Source organism: Silene latifolia, chromosome X (assembly GCF_048544455.1).
Source record: "Silene latifolia isolate original U9 population chromosome X, ASM4854445v1, whole genome shotgun sequence".
NCBI classification, from domain to species: Eukaryota; Viridiplantae; Streptophyta; class Magnoliopsida; order Caryophyllales; family Caryophyllaceae; genus Silene; species Silene latifolia.
In genome coordinates, this window is record NC_133537.1 from 1,553,503 (window position 1) to 1,578,012 (window position 24,510).

The 24,510-nt window shown below is 37.1% G+C and overlaps 4 protein-coding genes and 1 non-coding gene across 7 annotated transcripts; 3 read left to right on the forward strand and 2 right to left on the reverse strand.

Moving 5' to 3' along the window:
* Nucleotides 1-222: 222 nt before the first annotated feature.
* LOC141622179 (uncharacterized) lies at nt 223-7,617 on the reverse strand. Its single transcript, XM_074438237.1, has 3 exons — nt 7,009-7,617; nt 4,694-6,129; nt 223-1,706 (listed from the first exon to the last, which is right to left on the reverse strand). Exons 2-3 carry the CDS (start codon nt 6,093-6,095, stop codon nt 223-225), a joined length of 2,886 nt encoding a protein of 961 aa, XP_074294338.1. The 5' UTR covers nt 6,096-6,129; nt 7,009-7,617.
* Nucleotides 7,618-9,835: 2,218 nt separating this feature from the next.
* LOC141622161 (UPF0496 protein At4g34320-like) lies at nt 9,836-11,475 on the reverse strand. Its single transcript, XM_074438219.1, has one exon. The coding sequence runs from the start codon at nt 11,317-11,319 to the stop codon at nt 10,159-10,161; it is 1,161 nt and encodes a 386-aa protein (XP_074294320.1). The 5' UTR covers nt 11,320-11,475; the 3' UTR covers nt 9,836-10,158.
* A 4,047-nt stretch (nt 11,476-15,522) lies between these two features.
* On the forward strand, nt 15,523-17,291 carry LOC141621125 (kinesin-like protein KIN-14D). The gene is made up of 7 exons (XM_074437822.1): nt 15,523-15,736; nt 15,842-15,986; nt 16,117-16,214; nt 16,310-16,375; nt 16,514-16,633; nt 16,714-16,779; nt 16,868-17,291. The coding sequence occupies exons 1-7, from the start codon at nt 15,662-15,664 to the stop codon at nt 17,018-17,020; spliced, it is 723 nt and encodes a 240-aa protein (XP_074293923.1). The 5' UTR covers nt 15,523-15,661; the 3' UTR covers nt 17,021-17,291.
* A 912-nt stretch (nt 17,292-18,203) lies between these two features.
* Nucleotides 18,204-18,275, forward strand: TRNAD-GUC (transfer RNA aspartic acid (anticodon GUC)). Its single transcript has one exon. It is a non-coding gene; the product is annotated as a tRNA-Asp (tRNA).
* A 31-nt stretch (nt 18,276-18,306) lies between these two features.
* Nucleotides 18,307-23,801, forward strand: LOC141622163 (pentatricopeptide repeat-containing protein At2g01390-like). Of its 3 annotated transcripts, XR_012532887.1 has the most exons (5): nt 18,307-18,396; nt 19,018-19,865; nt 20,630-21,881; nt 23,238-23,376; nt 23,476-23,800. XR_012532887.1 is itself a non-coding variant. In XM_074438220.1 (3 exons), exons 2-3 carry the CDS (start codon nt 19,103-19,105, stop codon nt 21,628-21,630), a joined length of 1,764 nt encoding a protein of 587 aa, XP_074294321.1. In that variant the 5' UTR covers nt 18,307-18,396; nt 19,018-19,102; the 3' UTR covers nt 21,631-22,026. The 3 variants fall into 3 exon arrangements, 1 of the variants encoding a protein (XP_074294321.1); XR_012532886.1 differs by having other exon boundaries at nt 23,238-23,801; XM_074438220.1 differs by lacking the exons at nt 23,238-23,376; nt 23,476-23,800 and having other exon boundaries at nt 20,630-22,026.
* The last annotated feature ends 709 nt before the right edge of the window (nt 23,802-24,510 follow it).

Here is a 24,510-nt window from a genome sequence, read left to right on the forward strand (position 1 = left end):
GAATCAAATTTGAAATCCGTGCAACGAACGGGCACAAAATTTAGTAAAGTATATAGAACAAGTTTTTTTTGTTTTTCCTAATGTATTAGGAGTATGTTTTTGTCTTATTTCTTTCATATTGTTATTTTTGACCCGTATCAAATTTAAGACATTTATACGCATCTTCGTCTGCTAATCCTGGGCTGGGCTAAGAGTTCAACATGCATGTCCTCCTCAGAATTATCATATTTGTCTTAAATAATCCAAATCGAACTTCTTCTCACAATCTTTAGCAACTTTGGATAATGCACAATACGACGAACCACCCTCGTTCAAAGCTTGATTTGCACTCATTTTTAGGTCTTCAACGGTTCTCCTCAAGCCAATACCTTCACTGCCCATAACATACTTCACCATATTTGAAATCTCTTCTCTTGTAACTATCCCCTTGCTAGGTTTCACCTTAGGACGAATCGCGATCCCGAGATCTTCAGCCAGCATTGTTGAATTCATATCTTGTTCAGCATAAAGAGGCCAAGCAATTATTGGCAATCCATTGACAATACTCTCCATCACTGAATTCCACCCACAATGACTTACAAACCCGCCAACCGATCTATGTTGGAGGATTTCCGTTTGGGGTGCCCACCTTGGAATTACTTTCCCGAGATCTCGAGTTCGATCCAAGAACCCATTTGGTAGACACTTGTATATCGATTCATCCAACTTCTCATCCGACTTATGCTCAGACTTAAAAAGCGAAGCAAAACTCTCATTTTCGACAGGAGGCCGAATGACCCATATAAACCTATGCTTACTCAACTCTAAACCGCAAGCCAACTCTATAGTTTGTTGAGTTGAAATAGTCCCACCACTTCCAAACGATATATATACGACAGATTTATCGGGTTGAGCATCCAAAAACTCAATTAATTCGGTTTTTTCGACTTGGTGGTCAGGCCTTCTAAACACTGGTCCAATAGGATAAACCGGAACCTTAACAATGGATTTTAATGATTTATTACTTTCAAATGCCCTCAGTGTTCGAGGTTCAAGATCGTCCCATGTGTTAACTAAAATACCGTCAGTAGTGGTCACGCTGTAGCGTCCAATACTGACGAAAGAGCTGTTGACCCTATTATTAGGGTCAATTGTAGGCACGGGAAAATCCCCGGGCAAGATTGACTCACATCCAGGGATATGAAAGGGCATATTCGGGTTAACCTTACTTCGCGTGCAAGTCAAGTATGCATAGTAGGCCAAGAACCATGCACTTGTAGCAACGAATACATATTTCAACATATTAAACTCATCACCCACCACATTTAAGGCCTCAGTCCCGAATTGATCGACAATGAAGGCCGTCGGTTTAACCTTCATATTAAAGATTAAGGACCGTAGGTTAGGTAATGTGACCCTAACTCTAGCCAAGAGAGTGGTAATAACATCAGCATTAGGCTCAAGCTTCGAGACGTCCATAACATTGGGAAGGACAATAGTGTTGAACAGGCCTTGGCCTTCCCATTGTAAGGAGGCTGATCGAAGCAGTTCGTGCTCGGCCCCGTTGGCATCCCTAGCCACGGCGAAAACTGTGACAGTGAACCCATGTTGGGCTACAAGACGGTTGGCTAGTTCAACCATTGGGATTAGATGGCCTAATGCGGGACTTGCTAAAAGAGCAACATGTGGCTTTGATGGTTTAACCATGGTTAATAAGTAATTAAGAGTGATAAATGAATGAAAGGGAAAGGATTATAAATTATGATAACAAACTCCCATCTGTATGGATTTATAGTGAACCGCATAGGTGAATTAGCATTTTCCACAAATAAATGCCATTTAAGCAACTTCAACACTTGAGACAGCTCTGCGTATCAGTTTTCGCCACTCGATATTCCATACATGGATATCTCCGTCTTAGATCTTAAGTGTAAGATGGGTAAGACAAAAATAGAATACATAGAAAAAATAAAAATTTGTTATATATGTTCTGTGGGATGATATTTGACTCGTTTTAATATTAAAATAGATATCTCCGTCTTAAGAAAGCCTAGCTGTTTTTTAAATATAGGTCGAGTTTGACTGCTAGATATGCATGCATCTCTGTCTAATATGATCATACATCTGACAAATCATGTTACTCCATCACACTCCGCATCCAGCACCCTCGCTCGTTGGCTTTGCATTAGAATCTTCTGTCTTCGAGCTAACAGGTGTCAAGATACGGTTCACCCATGATAAAGGCACATGTGAGTATCCCATATTAGAAAAAGAGGAGATCAGAGAGTTGTCTATCATATAAATCAAGGAGTTGCTCCACTCATCGCCAATTGGTTTTGGGATGGAACCTCCTTGGACTTATAAGCCGGACTCTCTCTCTCCTCCATGCAGGTGCGACCCAGGCCCAATAACAGAACTTATCAGCATGGGCGCTCGTCCCCCTTCCGGATTAAATTTTTGAAAATTTTAGTTAAAATTTCTAAAAAAAAAATCGAGTGTACCTTTATATTAGAGGTGATCAAATGGCCCAAGCACATTGGCCCGGCCCGGCCCATCCCGCTTTTTTGAAGGGCTCGGGCCTTTTATTTTGGCCCAAAAAAGCCCATGGGCCGGTCCAAAAAGCCCAATGTACTTTTGGGCCGGGTTTGGGCCAAGCGTTTGGCCCAGATTTTGGCCCGGCCCAGCCCATATATTAACTAAGGAATATTTTTCTTATACAATTTTTTTAAGTAGCGTAAATTTTATATATAATTCCTTATGAACTCATGTATATATTTATTGAGATTTAAAAGCGATGTTCACGTAACATAAATCATATCTACTAGTTATGATTAAGCATTATAATGTGTCGATGATTGTCTTTTATTCTATTTTTGGAGATTAATTCATATGTATTTCATCATACTTTGTACGATTTTTTATACTAAGCGCACCTTTAAAGTACAAGTTGAAGGAATTATACTACATATCTCGTTCGGTAAGTCGTAAATTTTAGGGCCCGAAAAGCCCATATAGGCCCAAAAGCCCGATTTAGCCCATAAGGGCCGGGCTTGGGCTCGCTAAATAGGCCTTCTCATTTGGCCCGGTCCGGCCCAACCCGCATATGTGGGCCATTTTTATCATCCTGGCCCGGCCCAAGCCCGCATAGGCCCGACCCATGATCAGCTCTACTTTATATCATTACCACAATACCGACATCACCTCCTAGGGCGCGGGGGCACAAAAGCGTGGTAGTAATTAGCTCTGATACCATTGATAAAGATATTGGAATCACACATCCACAAGCTAACTCAAAGAATAGTAGAGCGTAATTCCTAATTTCCTATATAAACTCCACATCAAGCCCCCCACCCCCAAGGCCCCAATATAACCAATGTGAAACTCGTGTCTCATACCATGCACTGGTTCATATTACACGCCGTCGTGATTTTACATTTACCATTTTTATAGCTATGTTATCTTTACAGAAAAGTTCAATAATTATCTTGAATTATATGTACATATACAAGACGTTTATAATCCGTATTGCATAAATCTTACACACTAATAATAAAAAATGAAACTAGTCATTTTGTCAACTTTTTTGGCCCAATTTATTTTCATCCAAGTTTCATCCCATATAAATCATCTCCATTTCTTTCTCAACCTTTCCTTTCATCTCTCCCAATAAAATAACTTTAAATCATTAATACTAATCCATTTCTAAGCAATTAACCGTTAAAACGTTTCAAAACAAAATCCGACCACCAACATTCAACACTCAGGAGAAAATGGAAATAAATGAAACACGACAAAATGGTTTAATTTGGGTAGATGATCTTAATTAGTTTTCTACACCTGTATTTCCTTGACTCGTTTGTTGCTTATGTTGACATGTGTATGCTTTCATGCCATGCAATTTGCAAAGTGGCAAAGTTATACGACGCATGGTTTTGCTCTACTATTGGGGTTAGACGGCCTAATCATGGGCAACTAGTCTTCCATCACACGTAAGTTAAAACGGGGTTAAATTATAGAAAAATTCTTAGGTACATCCGGTGCACCATGTTACCGTACCCCCTAGCCAATAAGAATATTAGAATTACACACACTCTCCATAAATAATAAAGCAAAATCTAAGTGGAATATGATTAAAGCTTTATCATAGGCTAGGGTGTACGATAATCTTGTACAGCGAGTGTACCCAAGAATTTTTCTAAATTATATATACCAAATTCTATAAGACCTATATTTAGGTAAGACTAACCCAATAGCATAAGGCCCAACAAAATTACTTAATAAAAATATGAAATAATACTTTTATTTTAATAACCTAATATTTTAAATTAATAACTTACATATTTAAATAGGTTGGTTTTCATTATAAAGTATAAAGTTATCAAAATAAAATCAAAAACTTAATATCTCAATGTTTTTGCTTGGGCTTTTCTTCTATTGGACCAGTCCTATGCTATAAGACGGTCCTATAGGAGAGTTGCTGATACCAAATAAGTATATAGAACAAGTTTTTTTCTTTTTCCTAATGTATTAGGAGTATGTTTTTGTCTTATTTCTTTCATATTGTTATTTTTGACCCGTATCAAATTTAAGACGTTTACACGCATCTTCGTCTGCTAATCCTGGGCTGGGCTAAGAGTTCAACATGCATGTCCTCCTCAGAATTATCATCATTGTCTTAAGTATGATCATTGATCCAAATGGAACTTCTTCTCACAATCTTGAGCAAATTTGGATAATGCACAATAGGAAGAACCACCCTCATTCAATGCTTGATTTGCACTCATTTTTAGGTCTTCAACTTTTCTCCTTGGGCCAAAACCTTCATTGCCCATAGCATGCTTCACCATTCTTACAATCTCTTCCCTTGTAACTAGCCCTTTGCTAGGTTTCACCTTAGGCCGAATCGCGATCCCGAGATGTTCAGCCAACATTGTTGAATTCATATTTTGTTCAGCATAAAGAGGCCAAGCAATTATTGGCAATCCATTGACAATACCCTCCATCACTGAATTCCACCCACAATGACTTGCAAACCCCCCAACCGACCTATGTTTGAGGATTTCCGCTTGGGGTGCCCACCTTGGAATTACTTTCCCGAGATCTCGAGTTCGATCCAAGAACCCATTTGGTAGAAACTTGTATATCGATTCATCTGACTTATGCTCGGACTTAAAATACGAAGCAGACCTATCATTTTCCACTGGAGGCCGAATCACCCATATAAACCTATGCTTACTTAATTCTAAACCGGAAGCCAACTCTATAGTTTGTTGAGTTGATATAGTCCCACCACTTCCGAATGATATATACACGACCGACTTATCGGGCTGAGCATCCAACCACTCAATTAATTCGGTTTTTTCGACTTGATCAGGCTTTCTAATCACTGGTCCAATAGGATAAACAGGCACCTTAACTATGGATTTTAAGGACTCGTTATCCTCAAATGCCCTCAGTGTTCGAGGTTCGAGCTCCTCCCATGTGTTAACTAGAATACCATCCACAGTCGTGACGTCGAGTCCAATCCTGACAAAATAGCGGTTGGCTCTATTATCGGAGTCAATTGTGGCCCGAGGCCAATCCCCAGCCGAGATTGACTCACATCCAGGGATACAATAGGGCTTATTGGGGTTAACCTCATTTCGCACGTAAGGCAAATACACTAAATAGGCCAAGAACCATGCATTTGAAGCAATAAACACGTATTTCGACAAATTAAACTCCTTACCCACCATCTTTACGGCCTCAATCCCGAATTGATCGACAATGAAGGCCGTCGGTTTAACCTTCATGCCGAGAATGAAGGATTGTAAGGTAGGTAGAGTGGCCCTAATTCTAGCCAAGATAACGGCGACTACATTAGCATTTGGCTCAAGCTCCAATGCTACATCCACGACATTGAGGACCAGAGTGTTGAAGACGTCAGCCGTCCATGACGAGGAGGCTAATCGAAGCAGCTCGTCCTCGGCCTCATGGTCATCCCTGGCCACGGCAAAAACCGTAACCGTGAACCGATGTTGGGCTACAAGTCGCCTAGCTAGTTCAACAATTGGGATTAGATGACCTATTCCTGGACTGGCTAAAAGAGCAACATGGGGCTTTGATGGTTTAGACATTGTTGGACGATTATAAGGATGGTGTTAATTAAGCCTGAAATGAAAGAAAACAAAAGGATTAATTATAACATTATGAATTTGTAGTATGCATGATAGTCTCAACTCATAATTAATCGCCGAACATTCTTGTTAGGCGAACTTAACAAGTGAACGTAAGTACGTAACTACATAGGCGGATTAACATATTCCACAATTAAATGCCATTTATGCTACTTCGACTCTGAATTATTTTTTTCTGTATACCCGCTTTTTACCCTACTCGATATTTCAGTATTGGGCATGAGTATAACACTAAAACACCGTACTATTCTTAAACCAAATAGCGAGTATCTTTTACTTCCTCCATCCTAGTCATTGGTTTACCTATTCTTATCCACTTGTCGTTCAATAACAATATATACAAATGGTTCATTCCCCCTCCTTGGTCTTTGTGTCAAAACCAAACGTTAACAAATGAGATGCATCCAGGTTGAATATGATCATACATCAATACATCATACATATCAATATATCATGTTACTCCCCATCAGTATAAGTTTGTTATCCTATATATATGCATGCCAACGTGATTATACATATCACTCCCGGCTTAACAGATTCGCGGTCTCATACAGTCATGTCATAGCCCTATGTCCCAATCATTTGTACTCCCTCCGTCCCGATCATTTGTTTAATTTTAATTTTGGCACAAAGACGAAGGAAACGGGAACGAACTATTAGGACGATTGTTAGTGGATGACTGGTGGACATAATAAATGTATATGATCAAATTATCCATAAAAACTACCTAATTTAAAAAGGTAAATAAATAAATGAGACGTCCAAAATGAAATAGGTAAACAAATTAGCGGGACTTAGGAAGTACCTTTGATAAACAAATACGGAGTAATTGAAAAGGAGAGAGTACACATACCATATCGAGGTGGTCATTTCTTTGGCATAATTATCAAATTCCCAGAGTTCATCGTCTTCACAAAACTTAACTAATCCAATGTATTTCCAACGAAGTCCAAGTCCCAACCCGGCCTATTCCTCTACACGTGTTACACGTGAGACATGACACACAATCATTGACACGTGTGCTTCGTGTCTTGCATAGTAGTGGCGAAAAAATATTTACAGTATTTAAATGGGTTTAGATGGAAGTTATTATTAAAGAAAGAAAGGAAAATGAGTCAGTGCTACCGCGTGACGTTCAATCTCAATGTTACTCTCTCACATATAATAAGTGGGGATTTTAATAATTATGTGTGTATCACATGTAATAAATGGGGACTCAAATTGGTCCATATAGGATAGGAATGGTCGAAACTATGTTTTACAATAAGGGTGTGTTTGGATAGCGAAAGTGGAGGGAAAGGGAGGGGAGGGGGAAGGAGGGAAGAGAAAGGGAGGTAAGGGAAGGGGAGGGCAAATGGGGAGTGGGTATTTGGATACAATTTCCTTCCAAATCTTGCCTATTGTGGAGAGATTTTGATTTGCCTTGGAGGAGGGAAAATGGATCCCTCCAAATCTCTCTCCCTCCATTTTCTTCCACCCTTATTTGCAATCCAAATAAGGGATTTTAAATCCCCTACTCCCCCTCCCTTTCTTTTCTCTCCAAATCACTCAATCCAAACACACCCTAAGGGTATGTTTGGATTGAGAGATTTGGAGGGAAAGAGAGAGAGGGTAGGAGATTCAAAATTTCTTGTTTGGATAGGAAATAATGGGTGGAGGGAAATGGAGCGGGAGAGATTTGAAAGGATCCACTTTTCCTCCTCCTAAGGTGAATCAAAATCTTTCCACAGTAGGTAATATTTGGAGGAAAATTGTATCCAAACACCCATTCCACCTCCCCTTCCCTCCCCTCTCTTTCCCTTCCCTCCATCCCCCTCTCCTCCCTTTCCTTACACTTTTGCTATCCAAATATACTCTAGGATGTGTTTGGATTGAGGGAATTGGAGGGAAAAGAAAGGGAGAGAGAGTAGAAGATTTAAAATCTCTTGTTTGGATAGCAAATGAGGTTGGAGGGAAATGGAAAGAGAGAGATTTGGAGGGATCCAGTTTCTCTCCTCCAAGTCTAACCAAAATCTCTCCACAATAAGCAAGCTTTGAAGAGAAATTGTATCCAAACACCCACACTTCATTCCCGCTCCCCTTCCCTTCCCTCCTTCCCCCTCCCCTCTCTTTCCCTCCACTTTTGCTATCCAAATACACCCTACCTTGGGTGTGTTTGGATTGAGGGATTTGGAGAGAAAAGAAAGGGAGGGAAATTAGGGGATTTAAAATCCTTTGTTTGGATAATAAATAAGGGTGGAGGGAAATGGAGGGGGAGAGATTTGGAGGGATCGATTTTCCCTCCTCCAAGGTAAATCAAAATCTCTCCACAATAGGCAAGATTTGGAAGGAAATTATATCCAAACACCCACATCCTATTTTCCCTCCCCTTCCCTTACCTCCCTCTCTCTTCCCTCCTTCACCCTCCCCTCTCTTTCTCCCACTTTTGCTATCCAAACACACCTAAAAGTCACGGAGCAACTTGAAGTTAAGTCGTTGGGTACCTCAACGAGAGATCGACTCAGTAGCTTGTAAATAAATAGAAAAATATAAAAAGGAAATTAAGTTTGTAGCAAAGTCGCTCAGTAACTGTTGAAGGGTCCATTTCAAGGAAGCCCGTGGCATGTTTTTGCTAGTTGCCTTTGGGCTAAAGCCTTTGAAACACTTACTGTTGAAGGAAGAACTCTTGTTGAAAGCGAAAGTTTCCGCTCACAATTCAGGGCAATACCTTTTATACAAGATTGTGTGTAATGATGTCCAGATTTTGCTGAACGAAAACTATTCACTCCCTCAGTTGCATGAGTGTCTGGCCTTTTTTCGAAATTGTAAGAACCCTCATAGGAGAGCGTGTATCTACAAGGAGAATTCTGGAAACTGGCCTTATACCAAATACGGCCATGCATTCACTGCAGAAGATTTCCGAAGACAAGATCTCTTTGGAAACAATGATTTATTTTTGGATGTCATGGCAAGAGACCATCCTATATTCAAGTACCTTGATACAATTGAAGCCAGTGACTGAATGACGATGTTCCTGAAATTGGTGAATTTTGCTTAAACTACCTTGGGGTCCGGAAACTGCCTTCTAATTCCGGTATAGTTTGTCATTATGTGTGTCTGCACCCTGATGCTGAATGCTTTAAAGACGTAAACGATTCTTTCAAAACGTTCGGAAAGTTGGTCAGCATTGATGTACTTCAGTTAGTTGTTGCTGCACGAAGTTACTGGTCTACAGAGTTGATCTGTATTGGTATGGAAGTTGTAACAGAAGAGGTGCAGAGAGGATATTTTGTCCGAGTTCAGCAAGGCCATGGTTTTGCTGTTGGGTTATGAAATTGTACAGTTTCTATCCTCTTTGAAATTTAGTAAGCTGAAGTATCAGAAATCACGGCGTAGTTCTGAGTCCTCCATGGCAGAGTACTTCGAACCTATATTCCCTCTGGACTGGAGAAAAGTTGGGAACAAAGACATTATATGTTTGAGCCTTTGAGGGAGATGGAAATCTCATCTAAGATGCTGGAAGCCGTCACATTGTTGAATCTCAAAGGGGAATATTACACGGGGTAATCGTAACTGATTTACTCTATTAACAACGGATTTGGTCTGCAATTGAACATACTGTGACACACATCAAGGTTCTCCCTACGCAATGATTTCCGCTAGTATATAGTTCTCGACAATTCACATGATACCCAATACAGTTTTACAAAATCCACTTATTATTAGGATGTCAATCTAGAAGCTCAACTAACATTGTTAAACGGAAACAGCATACAAATGCATAAATAGCATCATACTCCTATGATCACAACAAAAGCACCAACATTTCCCTTGAACTCAAATACACCTAAAACAATCATTGTACAAGCAAATTACTAGCAGGAAAATAAATTAAACTTGATAAAACTATAAGATACACGAACGTATGATACCGTCTCAGTCTTCATTAGGGTGTTTGATTATCGATTGCAAGATGACAGTCCTAGCCCTTCTTATATCGCGACTGTATTTATTACCATTGGTATCAGTCTTCATTAGGGTGCTTGATTATCCTTTGCAAGATGACAGTCCTCGCCCTTCTTATATCGCGACTGTATTTATCACCCTGTTTTCCAAGCTCATCAATCGTCTCCAAAAACTCCGTCTGTTTCTTCTTAATTTCCTCTATCACAGTAACAATCCCCCCTTCTTCCACAAGTGCAAACTCAGCATTTGCCAACAATGACCCGATTTGTATCTCAAGCTTATCAACAAGAACCCGAATACTATCCAAATCCTTGACAGCAATATAAGTCCCAACCTGCATTGAGCTAATCAACTCCCTTTGATTCTTCAACTCATTTTCATACTTTTTCCACAATGTATTCATCCATTTCCCAATTCCCCCCATTGGAGCAGACGCGGCAGCAGCCAAGGCCGACACCAAAGGTGGGGCCGATATAGCTGCTGCCACCACTGAACAAATAATAATCGCTATAAAACTAGCCGCGAAAATTATATTCGACAGTTTCCTGTAAACACCCAAAGATTTCAGCTTTTTGTCAAGCTTATGTTTCCTAACCTGCAATTTCTCAAACAATTGCATTTGCTGCATATAAACAGATTTAAACATAACAAAAAAATCCTCATTAAAAGGATCACCAGCCTCCTTAAACTTCCTCAATTCTCGTAAAATCGACTCGTATTTAAAATCACCACAACCCTCAGTAACCTCCGCCATTTCCTCCTCAAATTGCAGCAATGCAACCCTAACAATCAACTGTCTATCACGAGCTCTTTTCAGACATGTATCAAGAGTAGTGAAGAAATCAAGGGTTTGAACACTATACTCAAAATAATCTTGAACTAATGCAAATAATTCCTGATTATTCCAAATATCTTTCTTACATTCTAAAATAACTCGAACAACTTCTTGATTCATATCAATTAAACAACCTGCAACCCGTCGAAGCGAATCGAGAGAAACTGAATGAATTTCAAAACCTTCATCACCATTTCCGACAATTGAGTTGATTATATGGGTAGTTTGTTCATGAAGGTGTGAATCGAATACTTGTACATCTGGGTCTAATTCACATGCTTGTATATATGAACTTAGTTCACCATTGTTGTTGGTGTTTGTGTTTTGTTGCTCCATTGTTGTTGTTGTTGTTCCATTTGAGTTTTTGCTTAATTTGGCACCCATTTTTGGATTAGAAAGAAATAATTGAGTAAAAATAATAGTAATTGTGAAGGTTTTGAGCACAAAGCTTAGAAAATTTGAGCTTGTTTCTGTGTAAATTGAGGAAAGTTTACAACTTTGGGGTTGAGATGAGGGTTTAGGAAATGTGGGATGGGATTTTTTTTTTTTTTTTTTTTTTTTTTTTTTTTTTTTTTTTGATGACGAGGAGGAGGTTGGATCATCCCTGAGGACAGACCCCACCCCGCTGCTAGCGCCCATCACTGTGTGAGTTAACATGGGGATTATTCCTCTCCGGGCGTCAGGTCCCCAGGAAAGTGTTCATCTAGGGAATCGAACCCAGGACCTCGCAATTCCTCCTTAGGAGGCTTTGAGGTTACCCTGGAATTCCACTAGACTCACACATCTTGGGTGGGATGGGATATTTGTTGGGTATATTGTATATACCATCCGGTTTAGTCGGATTTCAGTTCGATATATTCCACCATTAGCGAGAGCATGTTTGGCCCTTGAAAATGATTTTTTGTTTTTCAAACTTAATTTTTCAAAAGCAGAAGCAATAAATTGATGCTTCTATTTCTGGGCAAAAATATGGATTTTTAGTTTTTGAGAATTTTTTGTTTAACTTTTAGAAAATGATGTGTTTGGCGAAAAAGTGTTTTTGAGTCCAAAAACACTTTTACAAACAAGGCCAAACACACACTTAATTGTTTGTACTCGTGATTTCAGGTTAAGTTAGAATAATTTCTTACCCGATGATTTAAGTGAGACGGTATTTTTAACAAAGTGAATTATATGAAGAAATGAATTTCTAAATAGGTCGAAGTTGTTCGATTGTTATGATATTTCTGATAAATTTGGGTTTGTTTTATGCCGAATCGGGAAAATTTTAGTAACTTTATGAAAATATGGAGTATTAGGATATGAATTATTGATTGGTAATGGTATGGAAGTGTAGGTAGTGGTGGATTTAGGGGGGCTAGCAGCCGTAGCAGGGCGGTCGTCCCGGCTGGATATTGGAAATTTTAAATTTCTTAGTTAAAATTTTTGAAATTTTTCGAGGTTTATTTATGGCATTACCAGTTCGCCCCCGTTAAAGTTTTTCACCCTCTAATGAATAATTCTGGCTTCGCCACAGAGTATAGGAGTATAAATAAAATTGAATGAAGTATGGAGTAATGGGAAAAAGGAGAGGATGTAGATGTTTAGAAGCATGAAAGTAACTAATCAGAGGAGATTGCGGAACAAGGAATAGAGTGGTTGACAATGTAGTCAAAAAGTTGTTGAAATAAATCTGGACGTGTTACGTACAAGTGTTGCACTAGAAAATGTAGTAACCTTTGTTGAAGCACAAATACGGCGATATCCGTCACAAGCTTGTGACGGATACTATTTCCTCTCACAAAATACCCATGAGAGGTGAGTGGAAAGCACTTTGTGGGTCTGCACCTTGTCCCCTCTCCCTTTTGTGAGAGTCTTGACCAAGTGACGGATTAGCCGTCATGGCAAGACGCTTTGGTTGAAGCACAAAATCTTTCTTCCCCGTTCAAGAGTCGAAATCTTAGCAAGGCAAAGATTCACGGGATAATTGTATAATAGTTTCTATCACGTGTTTTGTATTGATTTGTTAGTCTTTGATTGTTGGTCACTGTCTTAGATTAAATTTGTTAATTCCACTTATATAAGTTGAGAGACACGAAATTGAATTAGACTAAGCATGTTTTAGACTTTTACTAGACCGATGTAACCATAGCGAGAGCTCGCTAGAACCCGTTCTATGGTTGACAATAAGGCCGAGCGGTGGTTGTCTTTAAGCCTAAACAATTATCATATTATCAATTTCCTAGTTTGACATGAACATTTACATAATTTACATGTGTGACCCGATTCCCCTACTCTTTTATCATTATTGTTTACATGAAAATACAACCTCTTCCTTCCTCTCCTTATTAACTCTAAATTTAACTCCATTGTTGTCGAGTTCCCTTTCGGCCGGGAATGTTCGAGTGTACATTATTTACGATTTGTGAAGCTTGAGGACCAAACGCCTACGAAGCTCTGTATCGGTGGCTTGGCGTATTTTGTTTATAGGTCATTGGTCTTTTGGCTACGGCACAGGAATATAGATAAGTTTGTTCATTTTCGTTTTGTTAAGTGTAGTTTGTCATTATTTCTTACAATCCTCCTACTACTAAGAGAATAAAAATTCTATCTAGCTAAATAAGGTAATAAATAAAATTTTCTTTGTTACATTATTATCTTTTCAATGAATATATTTTTATAAATAAACTCTAATTTTTTAAATAAATTCATAAATATGATTTTTTTATTAAATAAAATAAAATTGATATTAAATTATAAAGTATAAGTTGCTAAATTTTTCAGTAATGCAATAATTATTACTATAGAGAATAATTTGTCACATGCTTACTATTAGCTTCGTGACAAAAAATATTCACTACAAAAAATTCAAAACTTAAATAAAATTTTTTTATTAGTTTTTCATTTCAATTTTTTTGTTTCATACTTCCTCCATTCCAATGAATACTATACATTTGCTTTTTGGGCACTATTCACCTGTGAGGAGAATATTCGATATAACTTCTAATATATAACATAAAAGATAGTCATGTGAGATCTTATTTGAATTGTCTTACCGAGTATATTATAAATATCAAATTTCTATAATTTTTAGTAATATGTAGCTAAAGATATGAACAAAAGAAAACGAGCATTGATATGCGTGTATAAAGCAAATGTATAAAATTGATTGGAATGGAGGAAGTATCAAAATACAATGGAGTTTTCCCTATATACTAAGTCACTAAGAGAATACAACTTTTCTAAAGTTTTACCTACAAAGTACTCAAACTTATATATGGAAACAAGTTAGATTTTCATTTATTAAACTAATTTTCCATTTAAAATAATATACATAAAAACTGTATCTCCTATTATTAACTTCGTGACGAAAAAAGTTTTTTTTTAAAAATTTGATGTAGTTAAAATATTTTCATAAAAAGCACAATTCATGGAATTATTCAATTCTTTTGATTAATTTTAATATTAGTTATTTTTTTATAAAAATTCGCGAGATATAAATCTAAAATTTATTACTAATACACTAAAAATTAAAAAGTTTATATTTACCGCGCATTTACGCGGAATCTGCATTAGTTACTAAGTCAAGGAATTGAAGATTGTTTCAACCAATGATAGATGTGTACCTAATCGGACACCTAACTTTTTTCCAAGTCAAAAGATTCAAGATTCTTATCTGCGATAACATTGACGCATCATCATTATCATATATTTCTCTAATGCAGCTGTTAAAAAGCTGACTTGGCATCCTAATTCTACATTATAATCTGACATGGCAGCCAAAGGAGAGGTTAAAGAAAAATCATAAAAAAAGCAGCATATCAAATTAATGTCATCAAATAAGGAACGATTAACCAGTGACAAATGACAAGAATTAAATCATAAAAACAAAAAATATGACAACATGCTAAATTATTGGCATATGATGGAATATTCCATATATTATCCCGTACTCATTATTCTCCGTATATTATTCTCCGTATATTATGATGATTAATACGGAGTATTTAATAATGGTAAATGCTGGATTATTTCTAAATGGGGTGAGATTTGTAAAATGTTTTCTATAGATGAGGTGAGATCTAATTACAAAATCGGTCACACTTTTATCTTTTCAAAAAGTTGCAGAGATTTTTTCAATAATTCAACATTTCTCAATTATTTCAAATCCAATATAATAAATAAATCTTTGACCCATCGGGTTGCCCGCGTCGGGTGGGTTTCGACCCTAAAATAACATGTCATTTCGGGTTCAGATTGCGGGTCAAAATTTACGGGTGTTTGACCTTAAAAAATCGGGTCATGTCGGTTTTACGGGTCGGGTTATGTTTTAACCGGTCTAAATAGGACCGTCTCAACTCTCACCTTATGTAACCGCCTCCTCCACAATAATTACTGATTTAAAAATACCGCGTTCCTCTCCTCGTAATGGCTCGTATTCAACTTTCAAATGATCCCGCGCTACCGTCAACGTTCAGTAACCGTCATACACACAATAAAGATCCCATGATTTAAGCTACGTGATTATTACAAGGAGTAATATTGTGTTATTATGGCTGTATAATGAGCCATTAAATCAGTTTTAATGGTCATTATTTCTCCTCAATCATCTCTCCGTAACTCCTATTTTGAGTGCCTATATAATATGATAATTCTGTGTGAATTATATACATAACACCAATAACACAAAACAGTAGCATTCAACTTCAATACTCGCAGCAGTTTAATTACGGACACGGTTTCGGAAATGGCGGAGTTTAGCAAGGATGATATAGAGGCGCTTTTGAATGAGGAGATTAAGGGGAAGAAGCTTGATCTTATGGTGATTTGATTTTGTATTTTTTTTATTTTATTTTTTTTGTTTCGATCTATGTTACGATATGTATTTGTTTGATTGAGTTTAAGGATTGTTGTGTTGATTTCGTAGGGGGAATTGCAGCAAATTATGGAGTCGAATACGAGTTTGAAGCTTTGTGTGAAATGGTTTCAAGGGATTGAGCAGAACTGGATTTCCGAGAAAGAGAACTTGCAGAATTTGTTGGATTGTTCCGAAAAGAAGTGTGTCGAGATCGGTATGCATACACACACTTATTTTTAACAGATTTATTTTTTTAAAAATTCTAAATATCATTGGTATGTTAAATGATGAATTTTTAAGTAAAATTTATTTTCTAAAATTTGGGTGGGTGTGTATGGTAATAGAGAATGCAAGGAAGAGCAAAGAAGACGAGAATAATGCGCTGCAGGGAAAATACGTAGCTTTGTTGAAGGAATTTGCAAAGGAAAAGTTGAATAAGTTGGTCTGTTCGCTTGATATGCATTCAGTTGATCAAAACTTTATTGCGGGATCTTTTGATGTGTATGAATTATGATTATCTATTTCGTATGTTGACAGATGCAGGAGGCTATCGCGAGTTACAAAAACGAAAGGTATGCAGGGATTGCTGAGACATTGAATGTCGTGAGTTACTTTAGCGGCTTCCATACTTTCTAGTTTGTTACCCAAAAATTCTTAATGAGAAAATTCGCTACTCATTTCTAGGTTCAATAGCATGAACATCAGTTAATGAATAATGACTTGTAAAAGCGTGTGTTGCAGGCTTACGAAGATAAAACTGCAGAGCAAACGGAATGGGAAGTGATTTGTTCAGGTGTGAAACAGCTCTGCGTGATTAAGGAACAAATGCTTGAGTCTGAGAAGGACCGGAAAGACCTGCTGGTTTGTATCTGGATCCTCGTTTAGCTTCATCGCTATCATAATGTACCTAAGTGTAAAGTATGTCCCTTTTTCTGTCACAGGAAGAGTATTATTCAAAACTCCGGACAATTGACCAACAATTAGATTTGGCAAAACAAAAACGAAAGGTGACTAATTATCGTCTATGTATCATTTTTAGTAGTCATTTTCTTACCATTCATGTATTTATTTATGCTTTAAATTCCGTTTCTGCAGAGTGCTGGTTTATCTCTTTTGGAAGCAAGAATAAAGTGTGAAGAGCAAAGGCAACTGATAATAGAGCTTGAGAATCGTTTAGCGGAAACAGAAATTCAAGTTAATGAGAAGAAGTTGCCGACCAAAAAGAAGTTGCCGAGGAGAAAGCGTTAGCCCCCATTGCAATTGTCCTTGTTATAAGTATTTCAATAATGTTTGTGTGAGGATATTTTTCTTATTTGTAATGCTTTTGAGTCGGTTACTTGGTCGTACACTAATCGTGTGAACAATTGTGTTGCTCATGCTCTAGCTCACGCGATACCTAGGCTTGATAGTAGGGTCTTGTGGTCGAATGCGCTTCCGCCTTCGGCGAACTCGGCTGTTTTATTTGATTTATCTCTAATGAAGGAATCCCCTTCGGGGGTTTTCCACTCAAAAAAAAAAATGTTTGTGTGAGAACTTACATGATAAGAGTAGTTATCAATTTATATTTATTTTTCATTTCTTTTTCTTAGTTTCTAGGTAGTTAATGACATGTCTCATACATTTCTAGATGAGACTTTTTCTAAAGAGACCTATATAACTTTTACTAAACAAGTCTATTTTACAAAAGTGTTTCACCAATTTGACGTTCACTTTAGACGATACATTATTATTACCTAACCCATAAACTATACAATATAATAAAACAGAAACAACCTCATATTTTCCCGTTCCACTCTTTCTGGCCCATAATAACAAGTAATCCAATAAAATAGCACATCCCAGAAAGCAAGCATATAAAAACAACATTGGACCAAATTTATTAATAGTGGCTACAAGTCTACAACACCCCAAATCCTCAATCAATAAGCTCATCACAACCAAACTCCGCCTTTACGCGACTGCCAATATGAAAAAAAGACATTTAATTATTTATCACTCATATTATGAATCATGCTCAAGTTATCAACACATAATAGCGAGGCATTTAATTTAATATGTGGTTTAGATTTTTATTTTACACCTTTTATTCGTGTATTTAATTAAAGATTTGTGAGTGACATTACCTGGCTTATTATTAAGAGCTTGCATATTAGTACAATTTTTGGTACCCTTATTATGTTTTCTATAATGCTACACCATTTTAAATTACATATATATTTAATTACTTTTAATACCATTTTCATTGTAAATTATATTATCACAAATAAAGATTTGCTCTTAATTTAATTTATTCGTTCTCCTTTAAAATTCAAATATGCATATTGTCAAAATCCTTCTCATAAAAGAGTAGATTTGGGTTACTTCTCTCCTTTCATAGGTTACATGTAATTACATTAAACTAAATACGAGCTTTATCAAAGTAATTAACAAAGTCGTTGTAGTATAGTGGTAAGTATTCCCGCCTGTCACGCGGGTTTCCCGGGTTCGATCCCCGGCAACGGCGTTTTAATTTTAATTTTGCCTTTCTTTACTTTGAAATCGCATTTTGTGTGAATTTTTTTACTCTAGCAGTTTAACAGGAACTCCTCTTCTCTCCCCCTCTCGTGTTATCCCCAAAAATCTGGGTAAGTTCTCTACTTGTTGTTCAATCCATATCCAAATTATTTAAACCCTAATTTATTATTTCTCAAGTTCATTTTTATTTATTGTTTTATGTGATTTAAATTAATTTATATTTGCTGATAAACCACCACAACATTGTAAAACACCAGCATACTAATAGCTAATTGGCACGTCTTGTTTGAGTTATTTGTAGTTTCATTCTCTGTGTTTCTAACGGAACGCTAAGGTTGCGTACATCCGACCCTTTTCCCCGTCTTAGGCGGGAACTCACAAGGCTTTGGGGGTAATCTTGTTGTTGGTGGGAAATTAAAGTACAATAGTTATCTAAATTGGTTGCACTTCTTTTTATTGTCAAGTAGTCGTCATTTGATGCAATTTTCCGCGCAATTTTCATCTATGGTCATTTGGAAACAGCCTATATGTGTTCCTAATACAATTAAGGCTGCGTTTTTCCTACCCCTTTACCTAGTAATCAGTGGGATCTCTTGAGGTACTGGGGTAATGCTGGTTTTCGTTAAACTGGCGTAGTTTTCCTGTGATGTTTAGAGACTCTCTGTCGTGAAACCGGTTGCCTCTTATTTTGCTTTATGTCATTTGATCTTATGAAATGTATGTTTGTGCAGGTTGAATTTCAAAGATTACTGATGTTTAGCGCTATATATAAGCTATACGTATGAACTGTTTCTCTGTCAAGGCTGTTTGTTATTCATGTCGCGACAGTTTGCTAGTAGAGGACTTTTCCGAAAATATGCATTGTTGGTGCCTGGGTGTGGGAGTTTGAACTTTCAAGGATGTAAAAGTTCGTCTAGAAAGTATATCTGTCCTGCATTAAGATTTAGAAAGCCCTCTAAATCAGTTTGGAGAGGTGTAAATAAAAAGGTTAAAGTTAAAGAAGACCTTAGTTTATATCCGAAAGTATACATGAGAGATGTCGTTAGGAAAATTTCAAATATCCTCAGGGATTCCTCTTGGGAATCTGCGCAAGAACGGCTTCAAGAGATACGTCTCAAATGGGATTCTTTTACTGTAAATCAAGTTTTAAAAACGCACCCACCGATGGAGAGGGCTTGGTTATTCTTTAATTGGGTTTCTAAAAAGGGTTTTAAGCATGATCAGTTTACTTACACGACCATGCTTGATATTTTTGGAGAGGCAAATAGGATAAGTTCGATGAAGTATGTCCTTCAGATGATGCAGGAGAAAAGAATAAAGATTACTGTCGTTACCTACACGTCAGTTCTCCATTGGCTTTCAAAAAGCGGAGACTTTGATGGGGCTGTGAAGATATGGGAGGAGATGAAAGCTAAGCGATGTCATCCTACTGTTGTTTCTTATACCGCCTTCATGAAGGTCCTGTTTGATAATAACAGAGCTGAAGAGGCCACTGAGGTGTACAAGGAGATGCTTCAGTCTGGACTTACTCCTACTTGTCACACTTATACAATCTTAATGGTGCATCTCGTCTTTTCTGGTAAGATGGCGTAAAGAATTGGTTTTACCTTTTCGTTCTGGTGTACACATTATTATCACCTTTATTTATTAAAGCATCTCTTGATTGTCAAATGGCATTTACATTTTCCAGTACAGAGGTTTCTCTGAGGCCCTCCTACTCAACGCACTTGTGTTGGAACTATGGAAGATATATTTACTAGTTAAAAATGATAATTTTTATTGAATCATTTGATAATTCGTTGTATGGATTATTGAATTTGATGATTTGCCTAGGTTTTTAGAAAGCAGTCAAAGCACCCAATACTGATCACCCAACTCAAGAGTTCTTTATTATTAGGATATGCGTGGAAAATCAAAAGCAAAACGCACCTATTTAGTGATGTTCAGGTAGCTCATAGTCTCATACATAGAGATCTTATAGTATCCTTTCGGCATAGAGGATTTACTCAGATGTGGTTCATTTGTAAGTACAATTTTCTCTATTGGTAGATTGAAGCTTAATCTGATGGCATAATGGTGGTACTAGTACTGTTAAAAATTCCTTACCAGTGTGGGCCCCTAGTTTGACGGTAGTTTTTGAAGTCCAGCGACAAATTGCAATAACGGCTATTTTCGAGTCAGCAGGTAGGATGGGTTTCAGGTTGTTCAGTGACATCTTTCATATTATTATGTGCTTAGTTGTTAGGATGTTTTTTACACTTCTAATAACATTTTTAACTAAAGATCACAAATGTGATGCATTTCTGGCATTATCGTACAAAGCTGATAATCAATTTGTTTCAGGCAAATGCAAATCAGCTCTAGAGGTCTTTGTAAAATTGCAAGAAACTGGAGTGCAACCTGACAAAGCCATGTGCAATATTTTGGTAGAGCAATTTAGCAAAGCTGAAGAGGCGTGGGCCATTATCCAAATCCTTCATTATATGAAGGAAAATTCTATTGTTCTACGATATCCTATATATCTTCAAGCTCAAGAAACTCTGAAAATGGCCGGTGAGGATGATATCCTTCTTCGACAAGTTAATCCCCATATCATTATTTATGATGAGAGTGTAACTTTAGAACCAGAGGAGATGGAGTCTGATGTCAACTCTGTCATAGATAAGGGACTCCTAATTGCTTTTTTGAGAAAGAAGAATTTTGGTGCCATTGACTGCATTTTTACCGGAATGATATCTCATGGTAAATTGTTGGACTCCAAGCTGGTTTCAGAAATTATAGAGATAAATTGTGATCATGACAGGATAGATGCTGCTTTATTGGCCTTTGAATACAGTAAAAATATGGGAATTGTCATTGAGCAGATAGCCTTTCTTTCATTAATCGGGGTTCTGATGCGAGCCAGTGAGTTTTCAAAGATCTTGCAGCTGGTAGAGCAAATGGTTTCTCTCAAATCGTTTTTAGAACCAGCATTTTCTGCTTCTCTGATTTATAGGCTTGGTCAAGCCAAAGAACTTGATATTGCTGTAAAAATATTCAGTTTATTGCCCGAGGAGATTAAGACCACTTCTGTATATACTGCGTTGATTGACGTCTACTTCTCAGCTGGAGAGCGGAATAAAGGAATTGAAACATTTAAAGCCATGAAAAGGAAAGACATTCAAGCAGCGTCAGCAACGTACACTATTCTCATAAGAGGTCTTGAAATGTGTGGCCGAGCTGATGAAGCACAATTCTACAGAAGGGAAAAGAGAAGTGTGGAGACGAAATATCATGTTCTTAATGCTGTTCTTATTGAGGAAAAACTATGTGATACCTTATTTGCAGGTTACATGGTGTCATAAAACACTGATTGGCTATGTTACTCAAACTCGGTTATAACTTCACAGAGTATTTGTCGGATGCGTTTCTTAAGTGTCAGATGCCCATAAAATGAAGAGTTCGGAGTAAACTCTTGAAAGACATGATGGGTGGAATCCTTCTCTGATATCAAAATAGCAACACGCATTCTTAGCCACATGAAAAGCGCCAAGTGGATCTGTCATACACCCGGTGATTATTTTCTTGATTGCTGACTGGAGACCACTAACTCTTGGTAAGGAATTTAATCAATTGATTAACATTGTTAATGTCATCTGCTCGTCTTTTGTCAGCTACTTAAGAAATAGTTGACCTCACAAAAGATTGTTTGCGACAAAGAAATTTATTTTAATGATATTATTGGTGCATTATTAATTGGCATAGTTGGGAAAAAAGCATGATTATTCAGCAGTATGAAGTCATTGTTGTACGGTATATTTATAATTTGTTGATGATCCTTGTATATGCTGACTAGGACTTAGGTGGGTTGGATTCCTTAATCTAATGGGTCTCTAATTAGACCCGGAAAACTGATCCAATCTGAATGATCGATGCCTTGAGCCGATTAGCCTGACCAAGACCCAATAGTCAGTCTATTTTATTAAGATGACTTCTAATCATGTTCTCACAGTTGTTCCCGTTTTTTATTAACAAACTAATTACTCCGTATTAATTAGCCATTTTTAAGCACATGATCTGCAGGGTGATTATGTTTACGTGAATGATTATGTTATGCTTTGTTTTATCTGTGGTATTATGAGGGCATTACGCATATTCTTTGGCATAATTGCCTAAAATTAGGTCGGCTAATTATGTTTTACTTGATTGCTTACGTTTTATCATTCATTGATATAATAAGATATATGGACGGCACCCCTTTAGGCTTTCTGCTATGACATAGCTTCCTTCTGCTCCTTGTACTGATGGGGCATATTATAAGCCAATTTCTATCAGGAAAGTAGGGTTGAACTTATGGATAGAGTTTACGTTTCGACGAAGAACTAGGATAACATTGGATTATTGGTTGTTTTAAATGTTGTTTTAATCAAAAATATTGCTTGTATCTCTAGAATTCTGAATCACTCAACGCTCATCCATCTTAGCTGTGACCCTAGAGCACAGTCTGAATAATGAATAGTTTTTTTTATTTTAATTAATTCTGGCCCATAGTAGCCCTCCCCCTTGTACTCTGACAACTACTTGGGAGTATTTGTTACGTTTCGCGAAGTGGATTGCATGTTTGCTTATATTCTCGGTAAATATTGTTGAAATTACATCAGTTACGACCATCAAATCATATATGGCGGGAAGTGATTTATCCAAGAAAAAGTTTACTTACCTATATCTTGGACAGCTTAATTTTCTTAGTAAATCCTGTTGCTTCATGGATAAATTTGTCATTATACATTTACGTTTATTTGTAGAAATAATTATGAAGTTAACCATCAAAGTCAAATGATAAAGTTTTTTGTTTACCTTTTATATTATTCGAGAAATATTTTGATCAAAGATATACAATTGATTGAGACAAAGGGCGTATAATATAGACGAGGTGGAAGTGGTACCGGCTAACCCTATTTATTTGTGCCAGTGGCAGGTACGAGGTAAAACGGGCCTGCAAAACTGGGCGGTGCAGGTTGCTTCTAAAGAAGCCAGTGAAGTGATGAATGGACGAGAAAAAGAAATTGCGGATGATGAACGATAGAAACGCAAGGGTATACGCCTATACGGTATTGATTCCACCAAACTATGCTCACTTTAAATAGCTTAAGGTTTCGGTTTGTCCCGATAATTTTATCAACTGTCACTCTGTAAGCATGCATTGTCAGGGGGATGGTGTTGATTAACATGCATTATTAGCTGAATCGTTGGCTTGCGTCAGTTTCTTGGCTTGTATCCAAGTTGATGGATGGACTCCAGTCACTGATGTAAGCATTTGGCACTTGCCTTTTCCCATGCTTGTTGCCTAGCAATGCGAGTCGCCAATAAGTCAAGTGACGGATTGAGTCGAGTTCAGGGTAATATCGTACAACTCAGCCGGACCTGGGTTTTAGAAAGTTTGTTTTGCAAACATTTTATTACATTATCAATTTGCAATTCTGTGTTTTGGGTGGGACAAATAGGTCTTGTAAACCACGCATATTTTACACTTTTTTTTTGTGTGCTCCCAATATATGGAAATAGTCCGTACGATTTATGTGCCCAGAAACTTGCGTAACTGGCTTTGTTGGACATTCTCTTAAGAAAGCGTAAAATTAGTCACATTTTAATCATTTATGAGCTATACCAGGCAATCAAGCATCATCTATCTTGGGGTATGTATGTTGGATCGAAGTTTTCTTCTCATCAAAGATACCACAATTCAAAAACATATTTTTGAAATGGAATATTTCTATTTACGGAACTGTATTCCCCTGCTCCGGTCATTGTTTTACCTATTCCATTTTAGGGTCTCATTTATTTGTTTAATTTTCTATATTGGGAATGTTTTTTATGGTTAATTTGATTATCCAATGTCATTATTGTCCACTTATCGATAAAAAAATGACCGGGACGAAGGGACTAATAGATAAGGGTGAGATTATCAATCAGACTCACCAAAGTCTTAAGACTCTGCCACATCAGTTTTCCACTAACTTTTATTATTTATTTATTGTTCAGACTTACCTCAGATTTTATACATTATCAGTCAGACCCACCTCCTCAGACTCTACTTTTACACTTTACTTGAGAAAATGTGGGGTTTAAGAAAAAAAGAAAAAAAATAATATAACACTTGTCATTCTTTCATTGGATGTCTTCTTTTAACAGTGGGGTCAAGACTCATGTAGAGTTTAAGTTGAGTCTTGGATTTCCAAGACTCT